At 34.8% G+C, this 24,914-nt stretch overlaps 1 protein-coding gene across 1 annotated transcript; it reads left to right on the plus strand.

Moving 5' to 3' along the window:
* Nucleotides 1-21,525: 21,525 nt before the first annotated feature.
* LOC131071779 (uncharacterized) lies at nt 21,526-22,400 on the plus strand. Its single transcript, XM_058007733.1, has 2 exons — nt 21,526-21,604; nt 22,054-22,400. The coding sequence occupies exons 1-2, from the start codon at nt 21,526-21,528 to the stop codon at nt 22,398-22,400; spliced, it is 426 nt and encodes a 141-aa protein (XP_057863716.1).
* The last annotated feature ends 2,514 nt before the right edge of the window (nt 22,401-24,914 follow it).

Raw genomic sequence — 24,914 nt, forward strand, 5'->3', positions numbered from 1 at the left:
GAAATATTTATTGCAATTGTATTGTCACACAAAATAGGAATTGTTTCATCATATGTTACCTCAATATCCTTGAGATTCTGCCTCATCCACAACACCTAAGTACAACAAGATGTTGCTGCAATATACTCTGCTCTAGTTGTAGATAACAAGCGGAATCTTGTTTCTTACTAAACCAGGAGACCAATCCATCTCCTAAAAAGAAGCACCACCACTAGTACTCTTCTAGTCATCAACACTTCCAACTCCATCTACATCAATATAGGCTTTTAACAATAAATCTCTACCTTTTTTGTGCCAAATTCCAAAATCTACAGTACCTTTCAAATATCTAAAAATTATTTTCACCTGCAAAATCTCCCAAGGTCGGCTAAGCATCTTAACCGAACACAATTCAAACTAGGTCGGTACTAAACATTCCCACAGTGGAAAAGAATGTAAAGTTAACCATAACACGTCTTGACGAAGACCAACATAAACATCATACACATTACACATCGATCCATAATCATCGAAGAAACAATGTGAAGTGTAAAAACCCAAGGTTGGACAAACCTAGAGTAAACATCATCAAACTTTGAAACCATACCTCAGAAGCCCAAGAACTCATGCCAACTGAATAGAATGAAGCTAAGGACATTACCAACTTGTCTCCAAAACTGCAACAGTAGAAACCATAAAGAGGAGAAATATAGAGCATGCATTTCACATGGAAACACTATCAAACATCATCACATAATGGTGAACAAAACTTCCTTAGCATTGCAATCTAGAGCACCAAATCCCAAATCTAACATCTCTAAACAATTCTTAACAACATATCCAACCACATGAATATATGTACAATATAGAAGAAATGCAGAGCAAATCTCTTCGCAACAATTCACAAGAAACTCAAAATCAACTATACAAACTAGTCACTAATGACAACCAAACCATGTTGACATCAATTACAACACACCAACAGCTCATTCTACCTAAATTTTCAAGATGGGACCAACCAAATGTTGGTCATGACAATAAAGTTACAGAATAGGGTCAAATCAGACCTAAGAGAGGATGGAGATAAGACAAGATAAAGTAGGAGCACAAACATGAGGTGTAAATTGGATTTTTACAATTTATGATGCTACATTTAGCCCCCCACTTTAAAGGGAGTATGAGCCTAGGTAAATACTTATGATAAAGTAGAAAGATGGGAGAGAGAAGCAATTAGGAGAAAGATCACAAGGAGATAAGACATCACTAATTTTGAAGAACCAAGCCCCCAATATTTGGATCTTAATGTTGGAAAAATATTTCTTATGTGTTGTCATTGATGTCAACATTGTGCTCCGGTTGGATATGGTTCTTTCCCGGTTGGTTATTGCGATCCTAGTTGGATCTGTATCAGTTGGACTTGGTTATCAGTAATTCTCACCCAGTATGATCGGATTGGTTGTTTCAGTTTTGGATGGTTATTCAGGTTGGTTATCTTCTTGTCACATTCAGTTGGTTCATGATTTGGTGCTCTGGAAGCTATCGCTTATGTTTTGGTTTACAGGTTGGTATTTCCTGGTACTAATTGGTGATATTCGATGATTTGGTTAACTAATTTTGGTCTGGCTTATGGAAATGGTTCCTAATGTGTTGAAGGCATTCTTGATCATGTCCTAACTATTTGGTGGCTTTGCATTGGCTAGCGTGATGATTTGGTGGTCCTATTTGGATCTGGTTGATTATTATATGTTATTTAATTGAGGGTTTCTGCTAGTTGGTGAAACGTGTTGGAGATTGATCTTAGCGTAATTTACGGAGGATATAATTGTTTGGGAATTTGAATTAGGTTCATGCTATGTAATGTAAATCATAATATTGGTCTAGTGGTATCATGCAATGTAAGTTTTATAATTATGGTTTATGGGTTTAGGGTTTAGCCAACCTTGTTATCAAGGTTGATGTTCTGTATTTATAGGCGTCTTATTCATGTAATTTGGTATGATATGGTTATGTCTGCATAATCATAGAAAGATTTATGTGTGAACAAAGTTAGATCATTCAACGAAGGTTGTGAAGTTTTTAGTATTGCAGGGCAGACATTTTTTCTAAACCAGACCTGTATCAAGCATTAGGAGATGCTACTTTCATAGTTTATTTTCTTTGGATTGTAGTCTGATGATTTTGTAGGTCAGTGAGACTTCCTTTTGTGATGAGCAGTAAGCTCTAGGTAGTTGGCCTGATTGCAAGTGAAATCCCCATTGTAATTATTTCATATACTATTGCAAAAGTATTATCTGACTGTGGGTAGGGTTTCCCATCATAGTTTTTCCCTTTACTGGGTTTTCCACATCACCAATATTGGTGTTTTGTGTTATGTGCTTTCATGCTTTATCTTTCACTGTGATGTTTATATTGTGCTCCGATAAATGGTTTATAATCTGCATTAATTTCTTATACTTGGGTAAAATTGATTCACCCCCCCTCTCACTTTTTTCTAGGTATGAGAGATTCTAACAATTGGTATCAGAGTGAGGCCCTCTATGTAGAAGCTTAACCACTTAAGGAGATCCGATGGCATCAACTTCTACATTTAATCCCTACCAAAAGGAGAGTCCCATATTTGATAGTACAAATTATAGTATATTGAAGGAGTGAATGAAGATTCATCTAAGATGTCTTAGAGCTGAAGTTTTGGAGATAAAAAAGAAAGGGTATACACCTCATGACCCTAATTCTGGAACTTCGGCACCTCCTGATGAGCATAAGAAAGTTGATAATGATGTCAGAGTGAAAGAAGCATTTTTAAGTGCCCTATCAGATGAGAAGTTGTTAAATGTCATACAACTAGAAAATGTAAAGCAGATCTGGTTGAAGCTTGAAACTCTTTATGAAGCTAACCAAGCAGTAAAGATTGGAAAACTTGAAGGTTACCAGGTGAACTATGAAACTTTGAAGATGGAAGAAGATGAGAAGATAAATTCTTTCATGGATAGAGTGAATGAGATTATCATGGGAAGAAAATGTTGCGATGGAAATGTTAATGAGCATGAGCTTGTGTCAAAGATTTTGAGAGTTCTACCTCTATCTTACAAAATGAAGGCTGCTGCAATAAACGAAATCCGGACAATGTCAAATACCCATGTTACCAGAGATACATTACTTGGGAAATTGACTAATTTTGAACTTGAGGAACTTGGAGATCAAAGTGCTACTAAAACTGAGACTGCATTTAGAGCATCTACCTCCGCTAAGTAGAAGATAGATTGGAAGGAATTATATGCTAAATAATTGGAAGACATTGAGAGAGAAGAGAAAGAACTTGAAGAGTTGGAATCCCTAATTGCCAAAACAATCCCTAAAGGACCAATTGGAAGTAAGTATGAAGGAAAGGTTCCTTTTTAATATTTTTCATGCAATAAGATTGGTCATTTTTCTTCTAGATGTCCTGAAAGAGCTACTAGGAATCAAGAAAGATTTATGAGGAATTATAAACCTAATTCAGAATATCAAACCAGACCTAGATTTAGAAGGAATAAGGATAAATCATGTTACTATGCTGGTGACGATGATTTTGGTATTACTGATGAAGATGATGATGATGATGAACATGTGAGTGGATCCGGTAATGGAAGCTCTGGTAAAGATTGGGTTTTTATTGCTATCAAGGATGATTCTCAGAAACTTGTCATTGATGCAAATCATTCTAAGAAGAAGGCTCTAGCTGCTAAAATTGAAGAGAAGAATGAATGGGTTATTGACAGTGGTTGCTCACATCACATGACTGGCGACAAGAGGAAATTTCTGACTTTGCAAGAATTTTATGGTGGACTAGTCAGATTTGGAGACAACAAGGCATGCAAGATCCAAGGCAAAGGAACAATATCCTTGGGTGGTAAAACTAATACTGACAATGTTTGTTATGTTGAAGCTTTGAAGCAAAATCTTTTGAGTGTAGGTCAAATGGTGGATACAGGATTTCATTTATAATTTGAAGATGGAAAGTGCAAGATTATCAATAGATCTGGTTTGGAAATTGCATCTGAAACTCAGGTTGAAGGGAACATCTTTCATTTGAACTTCATTGAGAAGGCTTGATTGATTGCTCAGATTGATGAAATTTGGCTATGGCATAAGAGAATGTGTCACGTGAATTTTAATTGCATAGTGAAGATTAGTAAAACTCAGGCTATCAGAGATTTTCTCAAGATTATCAAACCTCATAATCCGATATGTAGAGAATGTCAAATGGGTAAGCAAGTTAGAACTTCTTTTAGAAGCATACATGATAGATCTAATGAAATTATTGATCTTATTCATATTGATCTATGTGGACCGACAAGGACTAAATTTTTTGAAGGTGATAGATACTTTATGTTGCTTATTGATGATTATACTAGAATGATGTGGGTTGCATTTTTGAAATAAAAATTAAAAGCTCTTGAGAAATTAAAAAATTTCAAAGCTATGACTAAGACAGAAATAGGATTGAAGATAAAATGTTTAAGATCAGATCAAGGCTATGAATTTACATCCAGTGAGTTCAACAACTTTTGTGAGAAGCATGGAATTCGAAGACAATTTTCTGCACCTAGGACTCCACAGTAGAATGGAATAGTAGAAAGGAAGAACATAACTATCTTAGATGTTGGAAGGTCAATGATGATGGAAGCCAAATTTCTTGATATCTATTGGAGAGAATTTGTCAATACTGCAGTATACACTTTCAGTCATACTCCTACTGTCAGATATTTTAGAAGTTTTGGAAGCAAATGCTATATTAGAAGAGATGATGCACTAAGAAAATTTTATCCTAGATGTGATGAAGGAATAGTTTTGGGTTATTCTACTAAGAGTAAAGCATGTATATGTTATAACAAAAGATTTAATAGGATAATGGAAAGTATAAATGTCAAAGTGGATGAGCAAGGTAATAATCAAATCAAATCATATGACTATGGATCGGAAGATGAAATTGTCAAATCAAAACTGGTTGTGCAAGAATCAGTTCAAAGCATTGATCTAGTTGCTCTGGTAACATCAAAAAAATTCCACAGTGACTGTTGATAAGCAGAACAGTCAGAAAGTCAAGATAATCCTAAGAATCCCAAGTATGTGAAGTTGAATCATTTTGAACATCAGATCATTGGAGACAAGAGGAAAGGTGTGATGACAAGAAGAAGGTTAGTTGTTGAAGAGGTATGATTAATTTCTCAAATTGAACAGAAATCATTTATTGAATCAAGTAAAGATGAGAATTGGATGAGAGCTATGGAAGAAGAATTGAATCAAATAGAATAAAATGTGGGAATTGGTTCCTAGGCCTAAAGATAAAAATTTTATTGGAACCAAATGGGTTTTCAAGAATAAATCAAATGAGGAAGGTTAGGTTATAAGAAACAAGGCTAGATTGGTTTGCAAAGGATATTCACAGGAAGAAAGAGTTGATTATGATGAAACTTATTCTCTAGTTGCAAGGATTGAAGCGATAAGACTATTTAGTGCCTATGTTGCACACAAGAACTACAAGGTATATCAGATGGATGATAAATGTGCATTTTTTAATGGAGATCTTGAAGAATAATTCTACATTGAGAATCTTGGTGGATTTTCATTATCAGAGGACAAGGACATGGTTGGTAGATTGAAGAAATCTTTATATGAATTGAAACAAGCCCCTAAAGAATGGTATGTTATACTAGATAAATATCTTTAAAAGCTCAGTTTTAGCAAAGGTAATGTTGATAGTAACATATTATAATATTGAGCATAATGACATACTGATTATTGAAGTCTTTGTTGATGATATCATTTTTTAGGAGAAGAAAATCTATGCATGAAATTTGTTGATGATATGAAGAATGAATTTGAAATGTCTCTGATTGGAGAGATGAAATTTTTCTTAGGTTTGTAGATTTTTTGGACTGATAAAGGTATTTTCATTTGTCAAACTATGTGAAGGAATTGCTTAAGAAATTTGATCTTGCAAACTCAAAACCTTTTGGTACTCTTATGATAACCGGTTGCAAATTGTCTAAGGAAGATGAATCTTCGAGAGTGAACCCATATAGATACAAATCAATGATTGGTGGATTGTTGTACTTAACTCAAACTAGATCGGATATAATGAATGTTGTCTATATTGCTTCTAGATTTCAGTCTGATCCGAGAGGGAGTCATGATATTGTTGTTAAAAGAATATTTAGATATTTGGCAAGAATAACAGATTATGGGTTATGGTATCTAAAGGATGATGACTTTAGATTATACCTATACAAACTCAAATTGGGTAGGAGATGTGGATGACTGGAAGAGCACTATAGGCCGTGCATTCTTTCTTGGGAAGAAGTTAGTTTCATGGCTCAGCAAGAAACAATCATGCACTTCATTATCTACTATTGAAGCTAAATATGTAGTTGTTGCAACTAACTGCACTAATATTTTATGGATGAAGCAAATGTTGAAGGACATAAGGGTAAGTTATAAAGAGCCTATTGTTATTCACTGTGATAATACTACTGCTATTGATATGTCAAACAATCCAGTATTTCATTCCAGATCAAAACACATATCTATAAGGTATAACTTCTTGAAGGAAAAGGTTGAAGCAAAGGAATTCAGATTAGTTTATGTGCCTACTAAGGAATAGATTGCATATATTCTAACAAAAGCATTGCCTAAAGATACTTTTGAATATCTCAGAGATCAGTTGGGGGTCACCACCCCTTTGGAAGATACTTAGAGATGCAAGGATGTATCAATCTGGTGATCTTATCAGAAACATCTTCTGATTCGGGTTGATGAAATGATGTTGCTACTCAGGGGGAGTAGTTATTTGTTTGGTTTGGCATCAACCCTTTGTCATTGACATCAAAGGGGGAGATAGTTTTCATGTGAAAATCATAAAATCTTAGGGCGAGAGATATTGTGTTGGTTCTTGATTGTTTGGGGAGATTGTTGGCATTCCTTGGCACTTGGATGTTTTTCACATTCAGTGTTGCCATCAATTCCAAAGGGGGAGATTGTTGGAAATATGCTGAAATTGTTTATGTGTTGTCATTGATGTCAACACTGTGCTCCAGTTGGATGTGGTTCTTTCCCGATTGGTTACTGTTATCCTAGTTGGATCTGTCACAGTTGGACTTGGTTATCAATGCTTCTAATATGGTATGATCAAATTGGTTGTTTTGGTTTTGGATAGTTATTCAGGTTGGTTATATGCTTGTCACATTCAATCGGTTCATGATTTGGTGCTCCAGAAGCTATTGCTTATGTTTTGGTTTGTCGGTTGGTTTTTCCTGGTGCTAGTTGACTTTACTGGTTGGTGATATTCGATGATTTGGTTAACTAATTTTGGTATGGCTTATGGAAATGGTTCCTAACATGATGAAGGAATTCTTGATCATGTCCTAATTGTTTGGTGGCTTTGCATTGGCTAGCGTGATGATTTGGTGGTCCTATTTGGATCTGATTGGTTATTCTATGTTATTTCACTAAGGGTTTCTACCAGATGGTGGAACTTGTTGGAGATTGGTCTTAGCATGATTTCTGATAGATATAATTATTTGGGAATTTGAATTAGGTCCATGCTATGTAATGTAAATCGTAATATTGGTTTGGTGGTATCGTGTGATGTATTTTTGGTAATTATGGTTTATGGGTTTAGGGTTTAGCCGGCCTTGTTATCAAGGTTGATGATTTGTATTTATAGGCTTCTTATTCATGTAATTTGGTATGGTATTCTTATTTCTTCATTATCAAATAAATATTTATGTGCAAACAAGGTTAGATCATTCAGCAAAGGTTGTGAAGGTTTTAGTATTGTAGGGCAGACATCTATGCTTAACTGAAACTGTATCAAGCATTAGGAGATGCTACTTTCATAATTAATTTTCTCTTAATTGTAGTCCAATGATTTTCTAAGTCAGTGGGACTTTCTTTTGTGATGAGCAGTGAGATCTAGGCAGTTGGCCTAATTGCAAGTGTAATCCCCATTGTAATTATTTCACATATTAGTGTAGAAGTATTATTTGACTATGGGTAGGGTTTCCCACCATGGTTTTTTCCATTGTCGGGTTTTCCTCATCAAAAATATTGATGTTGTGTGTTCTATACTTGCATGCTATATCTTTCAATGTGTTGTTCATATTGAGCTCTAATAAATGGTTTATAATCTACATTAATTTCTTATACTTGTGGAAAAATGATTCACCCGCCCCCCTCTTAGTTTTCTCCCGATATCAGATATTCTAACACTTAACTCACATAATCACATGCAAGGACACATAAAACAAGACAAATAAAAAAGGCAAACAAAGACAAAAGATACACAACACAAAAAGACTCCAAGTCACTAGTTGAAGAGAGCTTGATAAAAATGTCTCAGCCACTTATATGATTCTCGAAATGCTATCACAAGAACACAAGAAATCACATAAAAAGAGAAAGAGAATGCATAACATGATGAGCCATTATCCACAAATAGAAAAGATATGAGCTCATGGGGAAGAGAAAAGATAGAATATGGATTCCACAAGCTAGCAAGTTGTGTTATGCTAGGTGATCCATGTTGGGGAGGAGAGTTAAAATAGTCTAGTTGTGTTTCGTTAGTTCCACTCATCCTTCTGCATATGTTGTCAGAATAGTCTAGTTATGTTTCGTTAGTTCCATCCATCCTTTTGCATATTTTGTTGTTGTTGCAAGGTGTGTGCCCTTGGTCTCCTTGTGCTGTGCAGTGCAGCGCTCGGGTTTGTGAAATGGCTTAACCGCCTCCTGTTGGATTCTATAAGTCTAGTGGTTGTATCAGGCATTAACAAGTTGATCTTTTGGTGCAATAGCAACCACACTTGTAACAAGTGGTTTTAGAGCTTGGTCACAAGTTCAATCCCCTTTCTTGCATTGGGGGGATTGTTGCAAGGTGTGTGCCCTTGGTCTCCTTGTGTTGTGTAGTGCAACACTCAGGTTTGTGACATGGCTTAACCATCTCCTATGTATTTTATAATTCTAGTGGTTGTATCGGGCATTAATAGGTTGATCTTTTGGTGCAACGACAACCACACTTGTAACAGTTGTCTAGTTTCAATAATTAAGCATCTCGTATAAGACTTTTTTTTGTTTGGTTTCGAGCATGCAACAACTTATATAAGACATGAAATGAAAGCAAATATATCTGGTTTTGAGAACATCTCATATAAGACTTTATTCTGTTTGGTTTCAACCATGTACAAATATATGCCAATTTTTGAGAACATCTTATATAAGACTTGGTTTTGCCTAGTTTCAATAATTTGTACCCTGTATAAAGCCAATAAAGATGTTGTGTTTGGTTTCGAGCATGAAGCATCTCGTATAAGACTTTGTTGTTCTTGTTTCAAGAATGATCACCCCATATAAGACATGCAAAATATAGTACAAAGAGGGTGATATGCAATGCCCCTCCCCTTAAGATGTTAATAGTCCTATGGTGATGTATTAAGGAAGCTAGAAATAAGTATAAGAACCTTCAACACAAAGGAAAAGTGGATCCTTAATAAGGATAGGAAAGACTAATTCCCCCCAAGCATAGGGACAAAGAGAATAATTGTAAAACCTAAAAAGAGAGACTGTGCATAATAAGATGTAGCACTTTAAGAAAAGAAAAGGTCCTAAGAAACAAACACACATGTACTCACATGAAGGAATATTCAATGTGAGAAAAGACATCCAATTATGCAAGATACAACTTAAAGGAAGAGGTAATATTCAAAGAAAAGAGAGTATTGAATATACTATCCTTGCCTCCCAAGTGAGGAGACAATGAAGAATTTGTTTGCTTCCCAAGTATTATTTTTATGGAAAAAGCATCACCACTCATGAAAAAGAGACCCCAATGAAGTTAACTACTAGTGTCATAGGGTGAGGAGAAATATGATAGAGTGAATGGAGTGCTAAGAAACTACCTCTTCACTAAGAAAAAGTACAAAATCAATTGTAAGAGCTATATGAGCTCAATCATATTGGTCTTGAAGAAATGTTGTAAAGGCTTTAAAATTTCTAAGAGAATTAGAATAACTATGATGAAAAATAACTATGAAGGGGAAAACAACATTCTTATCATACTTCAATCTCCAAAGATTCGCATAGCTAATTTCTCTTGATCATCAAAATGAGTAGGCCTTGTCTCTTGAGATGTAGGACAAGTGTTGCTAGAATGAGGAGGATTGTCTTCTATGATTTTGATAGCTCCATTATCAATGAGTCCTTGTATTCCCTTTTGAAAATCAGTACAATCATTGGCATGATGATCATGGGTTGATGATATGAGCCAAAAAGAATATTTGAGGAAGAAACACCTTTAGATGGACAATAGACTTGATGTTTTGAAAAGTACTCATTAATATTTTGCACCGTAAGGATATTATCCATAGGTGAATGATGAGGATGTCATAGACCTCTATATTATCTTGTGAAGGAGGTTTTATAGGGCCTTTGATTCCTTGTTCATATTTTCCAAGTCCTTGTCTACTATAACCTTGTTTTGAGATTAGGTTATAACCACTCCTATAAAAACTTTGTTTTTGTGAAAAAGAAGGACTATTATCATGGAATTCTTTAAAATTTGTAGTGCAAGGGAACATGGAAGGATCAAAGAGATAATTAGATGAAGAAGGAATGTCCTTTGTAGGTAGATTCTCCTTTCTTTCACCATTATTCATATCTTGTTTGATAGGTTAGGAAGGAGGGTCCTTATCATCTAAGGCTTCATCTTTACTTAATATTATGTTAGGATATAAATAATGAATAAAATGCATAACACCATCTTCTCTACAAATACATTGCTTATTAGGATAAGCTCAAGGAGAAGGATCTAGAGAGATTGATACACCACTATTTTGATCTTGCCCCCCTTGCTCTAGAGTACACCTATGAGAAGAGGATGTCATCATGTTACTCTTTAATGATTTCTCTCCATTGGAGAGATCATTGCTAGGAGTATTGATTTGTTCCTCATTCATATTAGATACCCTAGGAGAGCTACAAGAGTTAGCTTTGTCAATGTCACCTCTAGGATTATCATTGTCTACAAAAGCCTTTATGTGATCTACACATGTAATGCATGTTCTTAAAAATGTCATCATGAAAAAAAATATAACATGAATAAAAGCTTTGAGATATGATTTACAATTAGGAAATATCTTTGGAACCCTAACGATGCAATATGCAAGAGTACTATGAATGAAAAGAAGTAATGTAAAATGAAAGAAGCCATTATCCAACACATGATTGTGATAAATGTAACTAAAAAGAAATCTAATCATATGTGAAATAGAAAACAAATCAGATTTATTAAATTCCATTATGAATTCCTAAAATTAGATCTGAAAACACAAGTGAAAAATTATACCACCCACAAGTAAAATTTAGCAAAATAAATTAGGGTTTGTATGAATTTAACCTTTATATTTGTGTTTTTAATTGGAAATATGATCTATGAGTGCACAAGTGAAAGCTAAAATGAATATAAATTAGATTTGAAAACACAAATCAGAATTTAACATGAAAGATGTCAGGTTCACCAAAAATGTAATGGCAAAAATTAGGAAATAGGGTTTCACCAAGTAAATCTACTAAATAAACCAATTAACTCTACTACATTGAAATAGGGTTGAACCCAATAGATCTAGCCTCAATATAAATGAGGAAAGGGAATAGATTTTGATCGGATTCACTAGTTATTATTGGTTATCTGCTTTCTTAGTTGAATTTGGAATGTAGTTATGAAATTAGGGCAAAATGGGAGATATTAGAAGTAACTTGATGAATAAAAAATGCTACAAATGTCCCACGAAGCCACAAACTGGGATATGAGAAAAAAAATAGGTTCAAAACCTATTCCTAAAAGTTTAGCCTGATTTTTTGAGACCAAGTAGCACAAATTCGCCTTGGTCCCAAAAAATTTCCATCATTTAAAGTTGAACTTGTTCGTTACTTTCGACACTACTAGAAATCCTAAGTACAACTCCTACACCTATTTCCTATAGATAGAAAGAGAGGGAAAAAATTTTTATATAGGGGTTTGCCTAAGTCAAACCTCGGTTTAGGAATTAACCTTGAATGAAATAATGCAAATATTGAAATAACCATTAAGGAGATATACCTCAAATATGCAATAGTTGATGATGATGCAATGTTCTTTGAATGTAATCACAAATGTTGAATGTAATGGCATGACAAACATATGAACATGAAAACCCCTAATAACACGCATATGCTTGCATGAAGATTAATGTAAATTTTCTCCATAATGCTTGAATGATGAATATGCAGCCTTGAATCTTTGAATATGTTTGATGATGGATGCTTCACAAATGCATGAATACTTTACGTAGATAATAGATGGAGTCTTAAATCTAAAATGGATTGATGGGATGTCTTTATCTAGGGCTCCCTAGGTAAATTACTGATTAGGCTGACCTCCAATGGTCATATGTAGCCACGAGGATAGGATGCCATTGAGGAGATAAAGGACCTACCCCATTTCAAATTGGGGCATGTTTGAGAGGGACCAAGGCATTTCAGGGCACCCTGGTCCATACCAAGGTACTCCATGCCTTGGTCCTCCTACAATTAGGACCAATACAAAGATAAATGGGAGGGGGACCCCTAATATGGGACCTACCAAATGTTATTAATGACATCAAAGTTAGATAATAGGGTCAAATTGAACCTAGAGAAGGGATGGAGATAGGACATGCTAAAGAAGGAGCACAAAGATGAGGTGTAAATTGGTTGGTTACAATTTACAATGCTACAATCCCTAAAATTGGTTGTTGATTTGGATGTCTATCAATTAGTAATATGATGTAGAGTTGTATGCACATTGTTGTGAAGAATGATGTGGTATTTTCTGGTGGATGTGCTTTGTTAACTATCTATAATATTTTTGGATGGCTAAAGTTGATGATATGCTATGTTTCTGAAAGATTAATGTCTTTTATTTGGTTTGAAAAAATTGTTACTATCTCTAGTGACTATTCTAGTGAACAATATCTTTGTTTAGAAGTGTATGGATGCACTAGATATGTATCAAATGGCTCTGTTGATTGAAGTAGAATGATTATGGAAGACCGATCTCAATTTCTCAACTAGACAAATGTTTATCTATGAGTGTTATTTATGTTTGTGATCAATGTTGGTATAGTTTTAGGATTTTGCAAAGGAATGTGTTGCATTCCTCATCTTGTTATTGCTTTGAGGTTGTTGTCAATCCTTTAATATTGTTCCTAGCACATCATACTTGTTTCATGGTAGACCACATATTTTATTTTTTATGTCTAAAGTAAAATAATTTTGGGTAAAGTAGATTGGTATGAATCAGCTTATATGTTTTGGTCTATGCAGTTGTGTGTAAAACCTTTATGAGGATACTTGGAAGGTGTTCTGACTTGCTATGAATCTTCACACATCTTCTTTTCCTTTTGCATGCAAGTTATACCTAAGCCCATTAAGGTACCCTGCCACTTTCTCATTCTCATCTTCCAATCCACCTCTTATACTCAACTTGTGAAATTGCTCATTTTAGGTCATCATATCCATATCTTTTTGCTTCATATTTGGTCTCATCCTCTTAGTTTGAATTGCATAATATAATGGGAGAAATTGATTCTTTATCATGGCTGCCATTCTACTCCAAGAGGTCAATTTTGTTCCTCCTCTAGCAACTCTCTCTGCCTCCACACTAGTCCACCATGTCAGAGCAGTACCCCTCAACTTTATTTTAGAAACCTTAACCTTCTTCTCCTCATACTCAAATAAATTCTCTAGGGAATCTATCCACCCTAACACCTCTTCACTATCCATCTTCCCATGATAGATAGGTAACTCTATGGTTGTCTTAGTTCCACCACCTTGGACTGCCTTCAAAAATCTAGCCATCTTCCTCTCATCAGCATCTAGATATTCTTCATCACCTCATTGTTGGTTCCCATTTGCTTCTATACCTCCTCCTGGTTCGTTCTACTCATCCCCTCTAGGGTTCCTCTAAAATGCTTCCAACATTGCCAAGATTGATGTGTTCTCTCTTCTTACCTATCTTAGTTCTCTTTCTCTTGCAGCATCCTATTATATTCTCTCCCTCAACTATCTTTCTCTTTCCTCTAAGGCTTCTCTCAATTCATTATTCTCCCTAGTCATCCGGTTCTTAGGAGGCATCTTCACAATCTATCTCCAACCGTTAACTCTTCCACACAAGAAACCACTCACTATTTCCTCAAGGACCTACTTGTTGCTCTGATACTAATATGATGCAGAGTCTTGTGCCTTCTTCTAATCACACTTAATTCACCTTAAGAAAATCAAACTCCAATACTAGGTTTCTCACCCTTTCACACCTTGTCTCAATGCACTCTCAAGGCATCACCCAACCACTCAAATGGGGTTTTCAACTTCAATGGCTTAACCAAACATAACTCAGGGGTCTAAACACCTATGACACCCTAACACAAGGTTCCACATGCCCAAGTTGACTGGTCCACTTCCCAATACACAAAACTGCACTTAGGAGGATTATTCCTACTAGCCCTCTAAATTAAGTAATTCAAAAATAACTCAAAATTTTTGCAAAACACTTGGAAAAAAATTTGCATATCTAGACACCCTATTCACAGTTACACAACATGTTCCAAAACCAAGTATAGGTGATTTCAACCAATTACAAGAACCAATACCCTTCTATGCATGAAACTAGGCCAATTAGGCGTCTTTTATAAAGAAGCCCTATCACAAAATTCACTCAATCCAAAACCCAAAAAAATTCTTGAGTTAGGATGCAAAACAACATATTTTCAAGTTTTTAAGTGGTGCCATGCTCATCTACTCATCTAAACAACAAACCCTCACTTTTAGGAACCAAAACCTAGGGCTCCCTCAAAATCTCGCATCCAAACACTTCCATAACCAACCCAAATGTCAAAAAGCATCTATTAAACATGGATAGACATTCCAACATAAAATGATACCCTTGTTCAATGAAAACACTCAGACTTATACATGGCATCGGGTATGCACTCCTCAAATGACAACTTTTTATTAATTTATGATCACCACTCCTTCATTTCACTATTCCCTACATCCAAACCAATATGAGAGGCTATGATACATTGATCTAGACCCATTCCATGAGAAACAATAAGTACATAAGGTGGAATGGGTCAATTTAGCATTGTGACCCTCAAAGCCTTCACAAAACTGTGAAAATGCCAAAATTCAGAACAATCAACAATATATACATAAATGGATTGATTAAACCTTTAAATCAGTGTCAAATGAACATTATAACATTTCTCTATCTTGGCCAATGATAATTTGATCCAACAGAACCCTATACAAACTGTACAACCAAAGGAAGGTTCAGATTTACACACAAAACTACAGGGAACCGTGTATATTTTATTGCAAAATGATTGTTTTTATATATGCCAACATCCAACCAACATCAATATCCATCAAAAACTTTCAACAACCTCTCCCACACATGAGAATGAGGTTTTTAAACTCATTTGGGCTCCCAAAACTGAAAACAACCTCCCTAACTACCATTTGAACCAACTAACCGTTGGAGTTCAAATTTGAATTTGTTAAACTTGACAAATTTGGACATTTTGACCTTGTGACATCAAGAAACTTAACCTAATGTCTTCAACACATTTAAAATGCTTTATGAACCCCAAATTGACACCCAATATGCCTTCTTGGCAATTACTACATAATATGCCCATATGGCACCATTTGACCATTAATGACTCAATTAGGCAATTTGATGCAACTTGAGTAAACCATTACATAACTTGACCTTCAAAGGCCTTATTATATTATTTTAGGTCATGAATGACCCTCTTACTATTGGCTATTTGGAGGAATTTATTATGTGTTGCATTGATGTTGTGGCATTGATGTCAACACTAGTTGTTTTGGTTGCTTTACCGATATCCTTTTGGTCCCCATAAGATGTTTGGTTTCTAGTTGGATTGGATCATCATGATCTGGTATGTTTGGGTTAAGGAATTTTCTTATTCATTCTACTCAGATTCATGTTTAGTCAGTTCATTTTGATCTGGTGATTGGATGCTATCCTGCTTGCTAGCAAGCTTGGTTTGTTGGTCCGGTGAGGGTTTCACCAGAAGAACTTTGTTGAAGATATTTGATGATATGCATAAGTGGTGTTGGTATGGCTTCTAGTGGAGATTCAGGATGCTGATGGTGATCGTGTTCGAGACTTGGTTGATTGGGATCATTGATTTAGCATGTGTAGACCTATATTAGGTCCCAGTATTATCTAGGTTATGGATCGGCTTAATGTAACGTGTGGATTGGACTTCTCGATGTGTTTTCGAGATGTCTTATGGGTTGGATATTATTTGTTTGGTCTCAAGCCAACATGTTTTATAATTATGTAATTATTTTATTGTCTGGAGGCCGACCTTATTGTTTGTGGTCAAGGGTTTGTATATATATGATGTAAGATCTCATTGTAGATCATATGGTATGGGATATGGAATGTAATAGGAGCAACTAATGTAATAATCATTCAAGTAGAGGATTTGGTCAATCATTGGTGATCGAGTTGGTTTATGTAAGAGGATTTAGTCCTTCGATATTGAGCTTAACTAGAACTATATCCAGGCATAGGAGATGCTATCATTGTAATTCATTCATTATTTCGGATTGTAGTCTGAATTTCTATGTAGTTAGTTAGACTCCTTTTGTGATGAGTAGTGTGCTCTAGGCTTTTGGCATTCCTGCAAGTGCCTGCCCCTCAATTGTAATCAAATACTTACTGTAGAAGTATTATTAGACTGTGGGTAGGCTTCCCACCATGGTTTTTCCCTTTACTAGGTTTTCCATGTACAAATCTTGGTGTCATGTGGATGGTATTTATTCTATGATTGTTTTTCATGCATAATTGGTTTATCTTCTATTTCGGTATTTGGTTTATGCATTCTGGTATTGATCTTTTGGGTTCTGGTATTAAAGTTTTAATTTCTTAAGGTTCTGATAATCTGGTGACAATTGATTCACCCCCTCCCCCTCTCGATTGTCTTTCGATTATTTGAATTGTCTAACACTTACATCCAAATAGACTCAACCTTTCCATTTTTGGCTTTGAGGTCTCATTGGACCCTTAGGTGCTCCTGCACCAGTTTTCCATGTAAAAATCTTGGTTTTCAAGTGTGTATGCATTTATTTTTTTAGTTATGTACTCTCTTGCAAATGTGATGAATGGTTGATGTGGAATAACTTTTTTTTAAATATAAAGTTTTAGTATGTGTTGATTCAACCCCCCAGCCCCACCTCTTAACATCTGATAGTGTTTAACAAAAAATGATATCATAGAATCATCATCAAAATCAATCTTATATCCACAATCATAAGTGCATGCATACTTAGCAAATATTCTCTAGAATCATCATGTAAGGATTAAGGTCATGAATCATATTTGGAATGATCCATGTATAAAGGAGAAGATTAAACTTGTTAATATTTATTCTCTTCCCTAATGAATTTTTTTTTTTAAATCAATTGGTTGTCAGTCATTTTTAAGATCAACATTAATTCTAGAAGAACAAGGGAATTCATTCTATGGTGATAGGAATCTAATTAATTTATTTGGAGAAACCAATGTACTTTGTGTCTCTACCAATTGAAAAAAATTGTCATGTGTGTACCACATCATTTTATTCTTTTGAATAACTTTAAAGGTCAATTAATTGTATAAGGTACTACCTTCAAGCATGTATCCAAAGACCTCCCAAAAAATGGAACATGTTAAGAAATCAAGCATTGTATCAATATTAATAGGTCTAATTATATAATGAAAATAAAAAATGCACATTGATTTTCACCCCACATCATTAAAGACTTTAATATTGACCTCATATTAATATTTTTTTTTTTAATTAACATTAAACTTATCCAAAAATCCTTTGACATAAATATTCAAACCTATTCCATTATCTACCAAATCCATTTTGCAACTATGCTCTTCAAAGTTACAATAATAGTATATAGTGGCAGAATTCCTAAATGACTAAAGAGCTAGGCAATTCATTAGAGCAAAATGAGATCATATAACCATGAGTCTAAATAGGTTCTTAGATTGTAGAAACCTATAGATGAATTAAATTTAATAGCATTGAGATATTCTCTATAGTTTTCTTCAAAATATCTTTTCATACTTAATATGTATGCATGAAGTCCAAAAGAGATTTTTTTTTAGTGTTTTTAAGTTTATCATTAAAATCATTATCAATATGTGTTTATGTTGTCAACTTAGGGGAGGGGGGGGTAATATAAAATCAATATATGGTAAAGTTGGTTTATTTTCTATGCCTTTTTGTCCCCTAGCCATTTTCTAACAAGAATGTCCAGCTACATAATAACTTTGTGCAGTAGATGTTGCATAAAAAATAGGAAGTTTGGGCTAAGGTAGATTATGTATACCATGCAACACAAGAGAAGAAAAGATGAAACCATAGAAGGAAAAATACCGCTTATACATTGCAAAGCATAGAAAACAAGTGGCTTGGGTCTAGAATCAAAGATATTGTGAACACTAAGGGAAAAGAGAGTGATTTGGATCCTACATAGTATGGGGAAACACTCTAAATGAGGATCTAGATGTTTTGTGTGTAGAAGTAAATGGAGATAAATGTTCATATAGAGAAAAATAAAAGAACTTTAAAAAAAAGCATTACTTTATGTGTTGTATGTAGAGTAGCATATATTATCTTATATCCTATATCATCCTACTAACTAATGTTACAAGTATATATTTATATATTACACAACCAAGAAGGAAAAGGGTTGTTATGGAAATTGAAATGGTTGAGGTGGTTGAACTCCCATGTGTGGACTTCCATCATACAAAAATTTGGCTTCTAATTGTTCCAAATAGTTTCTTAAATGAGCTTTGAAATTACACAATGTTATAAGGTGTTTCATAGGGTTGTAGATTATTTTAGATTTTGTCCTTTGTGCAGTAGTGTGAATGTGTAGGTGTTGCACATAACTCATACATAGTTGTTTATGAAATTATGTGACATGATCTATGTTGTTGCATTAATGACATATGATGCAAATGTTTGTGCGGGAGTTGTAGAATGTCTTTTAGGTTACGTGTAATTGTTCCTAATGTTATGTAAATGATACTATAGCATCATATATTGTAACATTGTACAATTTACTCCACCTTCCGTGCCCCTTCTTTAGAGTGTCCCATCTTATCTCTCTCCCAAGTCCATTTTTAACCTTTTTACGTAGAGATTTAAACTTGTGCCTTGGGTTGTCTACTCTACATTTTCCAGGGCATCCTAGTCTAAAACAAGGGTTCCCATGACATCTTGGTCCTCCTTAAACATGATATATTTTTTAATATGTCAGTGCACTTCCCCTTCCCGATGATTTTGGATCTCATTATCTCAATTTGATTATTGGAGGTCGATCTAATTGATGAATTACCCTAGGAACCCTATATAAGAGAATCCTTTTGATTCTTTTTCATAATCCATAATCTTGCATTCATATCCACACTTCACTAAGCAACATCAAGCATCTTAAATCATTCAAGGAAAAATTGCATCCCGCCATATGCATCCAACATTTTCAACGTTATGAAGAAGCAAATTACATCAATCTTCATGTAAGCATGTGTTTGTGTTTGAGTCATTCATGTTTTATCTTGTCATTATATCAACACTTTTCATTGCAATCAAAGAGCATTATGTCATCAACCATTATCAATTGCAACAAATTTGAGGTATATCATTCAACATTTTCATTTACAATTTCAATTCAATTCAAAGGTTAATTCCAAACCGAAGGTTTGACCTAGGCAAAACCCTATCAACAACATATCTTCCCTTATTTCTATGTGTGGGGGATATATTCGAAAGCTACGAATAAATATTTTGGCAAAGCAAATGATGATAATCAAATCTGAATTTTGTAAAAGCAAAAAGAGGAGGACCGTGTCACCCCAAGGATCTCAATCCCATGAATTTTTTATGAGCTTTCGAGAGGATAGTTTGAGTGACATTCTAATTTTGAAAGTTTCTTGTTCATCTGTATCTAATAGCCACAGGACCAAATTGCCCCAAGAATCTTGGTCTTGTACATTCGAGCCATATTTTTTGAAATAGGTTCCTCTCTCTCCCTTTTGCTCATATCTATCTCTATGTCTCCATACCGCATTTGTAGCTTGTTGCTCATGTTGTTTTATGTCAATTTTCCATCATTTTCCCTAGATCTAGCATTAAATTTAAAATCCCATAAGCACCCTCAACTCAAACAAAGAGAGGGTAAAATCTAATTAGCATTCCATTTTGTTTGGGGTTGAATTTATTCATTTTACTCATCTCATTCATGTTTAGTGGAAATAAGTGGATTCATATTTGTGGATCCCTATTTCACCACTAAAAATTTTGGTGCATTTGACACTTCTTACATTTGCATTATTTCTAATTTTTCACTTTCAAATCTTAATTTTACATTTGCTTGCATTTTTTCATGATTTTTTATAATGGAATTTACAAGATCTAATAACTTTTCTATTTCACATGTGATGACATTACTTATTAGTTATACTTACCAAAATTATGTGTTGAACAACAACCTCTTTCAATTCATGTTGCTTTCATTTTTTTTCATAATATTTTCACATATTGCATAATAAGGGTTTCAAACATATTTCTTACTTATAAATCATTTTTCAAGACTTTTATCCATGATTCATGTTCTTAAATAATGATATTTTTTAAGAAATTAATGGAACATGTCAATTTCATGAAGACTTTGGTAGATAATACCCTTGATAATCCTAGAGATGGTATGGAAATGGCTAACACTTGTGCCTCTCCTAGGGTATCTTATGAGAAAATAATCAATACTCCTATCAATTATCTCTCTAAGGGGGAGGCAACATTGAAGAGTAACATTAAGCCATCATCTTCTCATATAGATACTTTGGTGCAAGGGGGCAAGGAAAATATGTTAATCTTAGTACATCAATCTCTCTAGATCCCCCTTATTCTCCAAAACCTTATCTTAATCATCAACATATTTTGAGGCCAGATCATGTTATGAATTTTATTAATGAACTATCCCCTAATACAACATTGAGAAAAGATGAAACCAAAAAAAAAAAGGATCATCCTCCCCAACCTAACAAAGTGGACATGAATAGTGGTGATCTAAAGGAGCATCTTCCTACAAGGGATATTCCTTCCTCATCTATTCATCCTTTGGCCCTTCAACATGTCCTTGAAAAACTTTTTTCAAAGAAATCCATAATGAAATTCCTCCTTCACAATCAATCAAGACCTATCCATGTTGACAATCAAGAAAAACTAGCCACAAGAATCTTTTGGAGACTTAAATGTGATAAAAGTGTTAAATTTCCTTACATAAACTTTAAAAATGTTATTAAACAAGGTGATAGTAACATATATTGCCTTTATAAATATAAAACCATGACTCAAGCATAATAATTATCTATTTTCTAGAGATCAACAGGTTGCGATGGAGATGGTAGCGGTTGCAGGTAGCAGCGATGGTAGTGGTTTGCAGAAGGAAGGAGGGATAGAAGGCAACGGATATGGTAGGAATGATCTACGATAGATTGTTGGTTTTTCACCCCTTGTTGGATCTATCATGAGTGCTAGGATGGAGTGCCCTTCTGCGGGTTCTTGTGACCTTCAGGTGGACCCAGGTAAGGAGTTGACTTTTGACAATGGAATCCCCCCAACTAGGGGGATTCATGTGCTGTTGGGAGTTCTAGCAATAATGGACAAGATGGTCCTGCTTTGGGGCCTAGTGGTGGTGAACCTAGCTCAGGAAAGCATGTAAAAAATTCAAATTTGAGAATGGGTAGGAAAAATATGGGGGGCAATCTACCTTGGGTTTCCCTTTTTGGAATTAAACCAAATGGTAAATCATCTTTTCCCCCTATTTTGGTTTCCTCAAATAAGAGTAGCGGTAGAGTATCTATTACAATACCGAATTTGATTGTTGATCATAATATTTCTCTGATGGCTTTGTCTCTGGTAGGGAATTTTATGGGTCAAAGGCCTAACATTGAAACTATCAGAGAGTTTGTGAAGAATAAATGGTGCTTTAAAGGGCAAGTGGAAGTTGTTGCTCTGCCTAAAGGCTTCTTCTCATTTTATTTTTCGTGTGAAGAAGATATTGTTGTGGTTCACTATGGAGGGCCTTGGGTTGTTGGCAAGTCATCATTGGCTTTGAAGAAATGGACTCCAAATGGAACTAATTTTGGAAGTTTCTTTGAAGTCATCCCTGTTTGGTTCAGGCTTCCTGGGCTCCCTATGGAATTTTGGAATGAAGATGTGTTCAAAGGAATCACAAGCTCTTTTGTGGAGTTGTTGTCACTAGACTAAATGACTGCTTCTAGGAAGAGGTTGGTCTTTTCTAGGATATGTGTAAGTGTTGTTCAATCTACTGATCTCCCTTCTTCAATTGAGATTCTTTCTAAGTTAGGGAAATGGGTTCAACTGGTTGAGTTTGAAACTCTCCCTTTTGTTTGTTTTAACTATAAAAATTCGATCCATTGGGCAAAAAACTGTCTGCTTAATGCTAACAAATCTAATGGTAAGGCAAAGAAAGTTTGGAAGACTAAAAAGGATTTTCCAAAAGGAAATAATCCTAATGATGATGATGCCAATATAGGTCCAAAGGAAGGCCACCGCTCTACCTCTAAGGGCAAAGTTTTCCGAAAGAAGCCAAAGAGAGAATTTGAGCAGAAATAAAAAGAATAAGAAGAGAAGGTGAATGAAAAAGGTGAAGAGGTGCATCATGAAGAGGAAAGCCCTTATGTTGTTGGTAAAAAGGATAATATTGAAGAGAATCCTATTGAGGAAATCTCTGAATCCCCCAATCTATCTTTAAGGAAAGAATAAATCTTTGAATCCCCTCTTCTATCTCTGCAGAAAGTTGTGAACAATTAGACTGAGAATTTGTCTCACTCATACAAATCTGTCAGTTGTGTGAAGTCCACATTCCCTGATGTTGAGCCAGAGTGCTTGGAAAATGGATCCCTACCCACATTAGAATACAAAAGTCTAAGCTTAATATTGAAAAAGAGTACAAATGGAAAGAAAATAGAGAGAAACTATGATTTGTGCAAGGAGACCTTGAGTGTAGAAGAAACGGATCTTGAAGAAGATAGTGGGTATACTACAGTCACTAGGAAAAAGAAGAGTGCTAAGAAAAATCCAGCTCATGTGATGTCTACTAGAAACAGGGTTAGAGCTGACGTGGGGACAAGAGGGAATGTTGGAAGAAAATCCTCAAGATGGCACATGGAGAAGGATAGAAGCTAAGATATTGTAGATGGGATACAATGCACTATTCCTGAGATTTGTAAGAATCTAACTCCTTTAAAGCAATGAAGATAATGTCATGGAATATGTGGGGGCTAAATAGCTCTCATAAATAAGAGATTTTGCATAATCTTGTTAGAGATCACAAACCAGATACAGTCTTAGTCCAAGAATATAAAATGCCTAAAGATAGAGTTGAAAAATTGAAGTTCTTCACCTCTTGTGGGGTTAATGGTAATAATTCTAAAGGTGCTTCTGGAGGAATTGCCTCATTCTCGAATCTTAATTTTATTTGTGGTTCTTTGGTTTGGGAAGATTCTAATCATGTTGCTACTAAATTTCATCACGTTAGAGATAATTTCAATTGGATCCTTTGAAATATCTACGCCTCGAATAGTAAGTCTGCTAGAAGAATATTTTGGAATTCCCTGGTAGATTTCAAAGTCAAATGTTTGAATGATGCTTGGATAGTCATGGGTAATTTCAATAACCTGATCAATGATTTTGAAAAATTTGGTGGATCCCAAGTGCAGATGGATAGTAAATTGGATCTTATGGAATTTATAAATAATAATGGTTTGATTGATATAGATCTCAAAGGTGCCTCCTTCACCTGGACTAACCGAAGAGTTGGTAATGACCTTATTCAAGTTAGACTTGATCATGCTCTAGTTTCTAATGAATGGGTAAGTAATTGTTTGTGTTCTTTGTCTACTCTCTCAAGAATTGGCTCTGATCACTATCCTATTAGTTTTGTTGTTGATTCTTTATCTAGGAAAAGGAACTTTCCTTTTAGATTTGAGAAAATGTGGTTGTCTTATCCTTCTCTTCATGACATTATTAAACGATGGTGGAATATTAGTATTGATGGATCAGCCATGTTTAGAGTTGCAAAGAAGCTAGGGGAGGTAAAGAAGAATATCAGAAAATGGAACAAGAAGACCTTTGGGCATATTTTTGTTAAAAAGACTGCCATCCAGTTGGAATTGAAATAAATTCAAGACAAAATTCAGGCAGAAGGCTATAAGGATAGATACTTAGCTAGAGAAAATGATATTCTATCAAAATTACATGATATCATCTCCAAGGAGGAGGTATTTTGGAAGCAAATATCGAGAGCAACTTGGCTTGTTGTTGGTGATAGGAACAACAAATTATTCCACCTCTCTACCATGAAACATGGGGCTTCTAATAGAATCAACTACATTGTCAGGGATGGTAATAAGATTGATTCTGAGTAGATATCAGTTGTGAGGTGGTTCGATATTTTAGTGGACTTTTATCTGCTGATACTAAACTTAGACCAAAGGCTCAACAGTGTCTTATTGATGTGATTTCAAATATTCTCAATGAAGAGAATAACAAAATGCTATCAACTATCGCTTCTAGCCAAGAGATTAAAAAAGTTGTTTTTCTTTTTACTTTGAATGCAATAAGGCCCTTGGGCCTAACGGTTTCCCAATGTTTTTCTTTCACACATTTTGGGATATTGTTGCAGAAGATATATGTAATGTTGTGAAGGAAATTTTTGGTGCTAGAAGGATCCTTAAAGAGATTAATTCAACTTTCAAT

This window comes from Cryptomeria japonica, chromosome 6 (assembly GCF_030272615.1).
Source record: "Cryptomeria japonica chromosome 6, Sugi_1.0, whole genome shotgun sequence".
In the NCBI taxonomy this organism is placed as follows: Eukaryota; Viridiplantae; Streptophyta; class Pinopsida; order Cupressales; family Cupressaceae; genus Cryptomeria; species Cryptomeria japonica.

Bases quoted from the DNA above. Each gene is read 5' to 3' on its own strand.
- LOC131071779 (XM_058007733.1), top strand. From the start codon at position 21,526: ATGGAGATGGTAGCGGTTGCAGGTAGCAGCGATGGTAGTGGTTTGCAG. The intron at 21,605-22,053 runs GTAGGAATGATC...TGTCTCTGGTAG, and splicing joins GATAGAAGGCAACGGATATG to GGAATTTTATGGGTCAAAGG.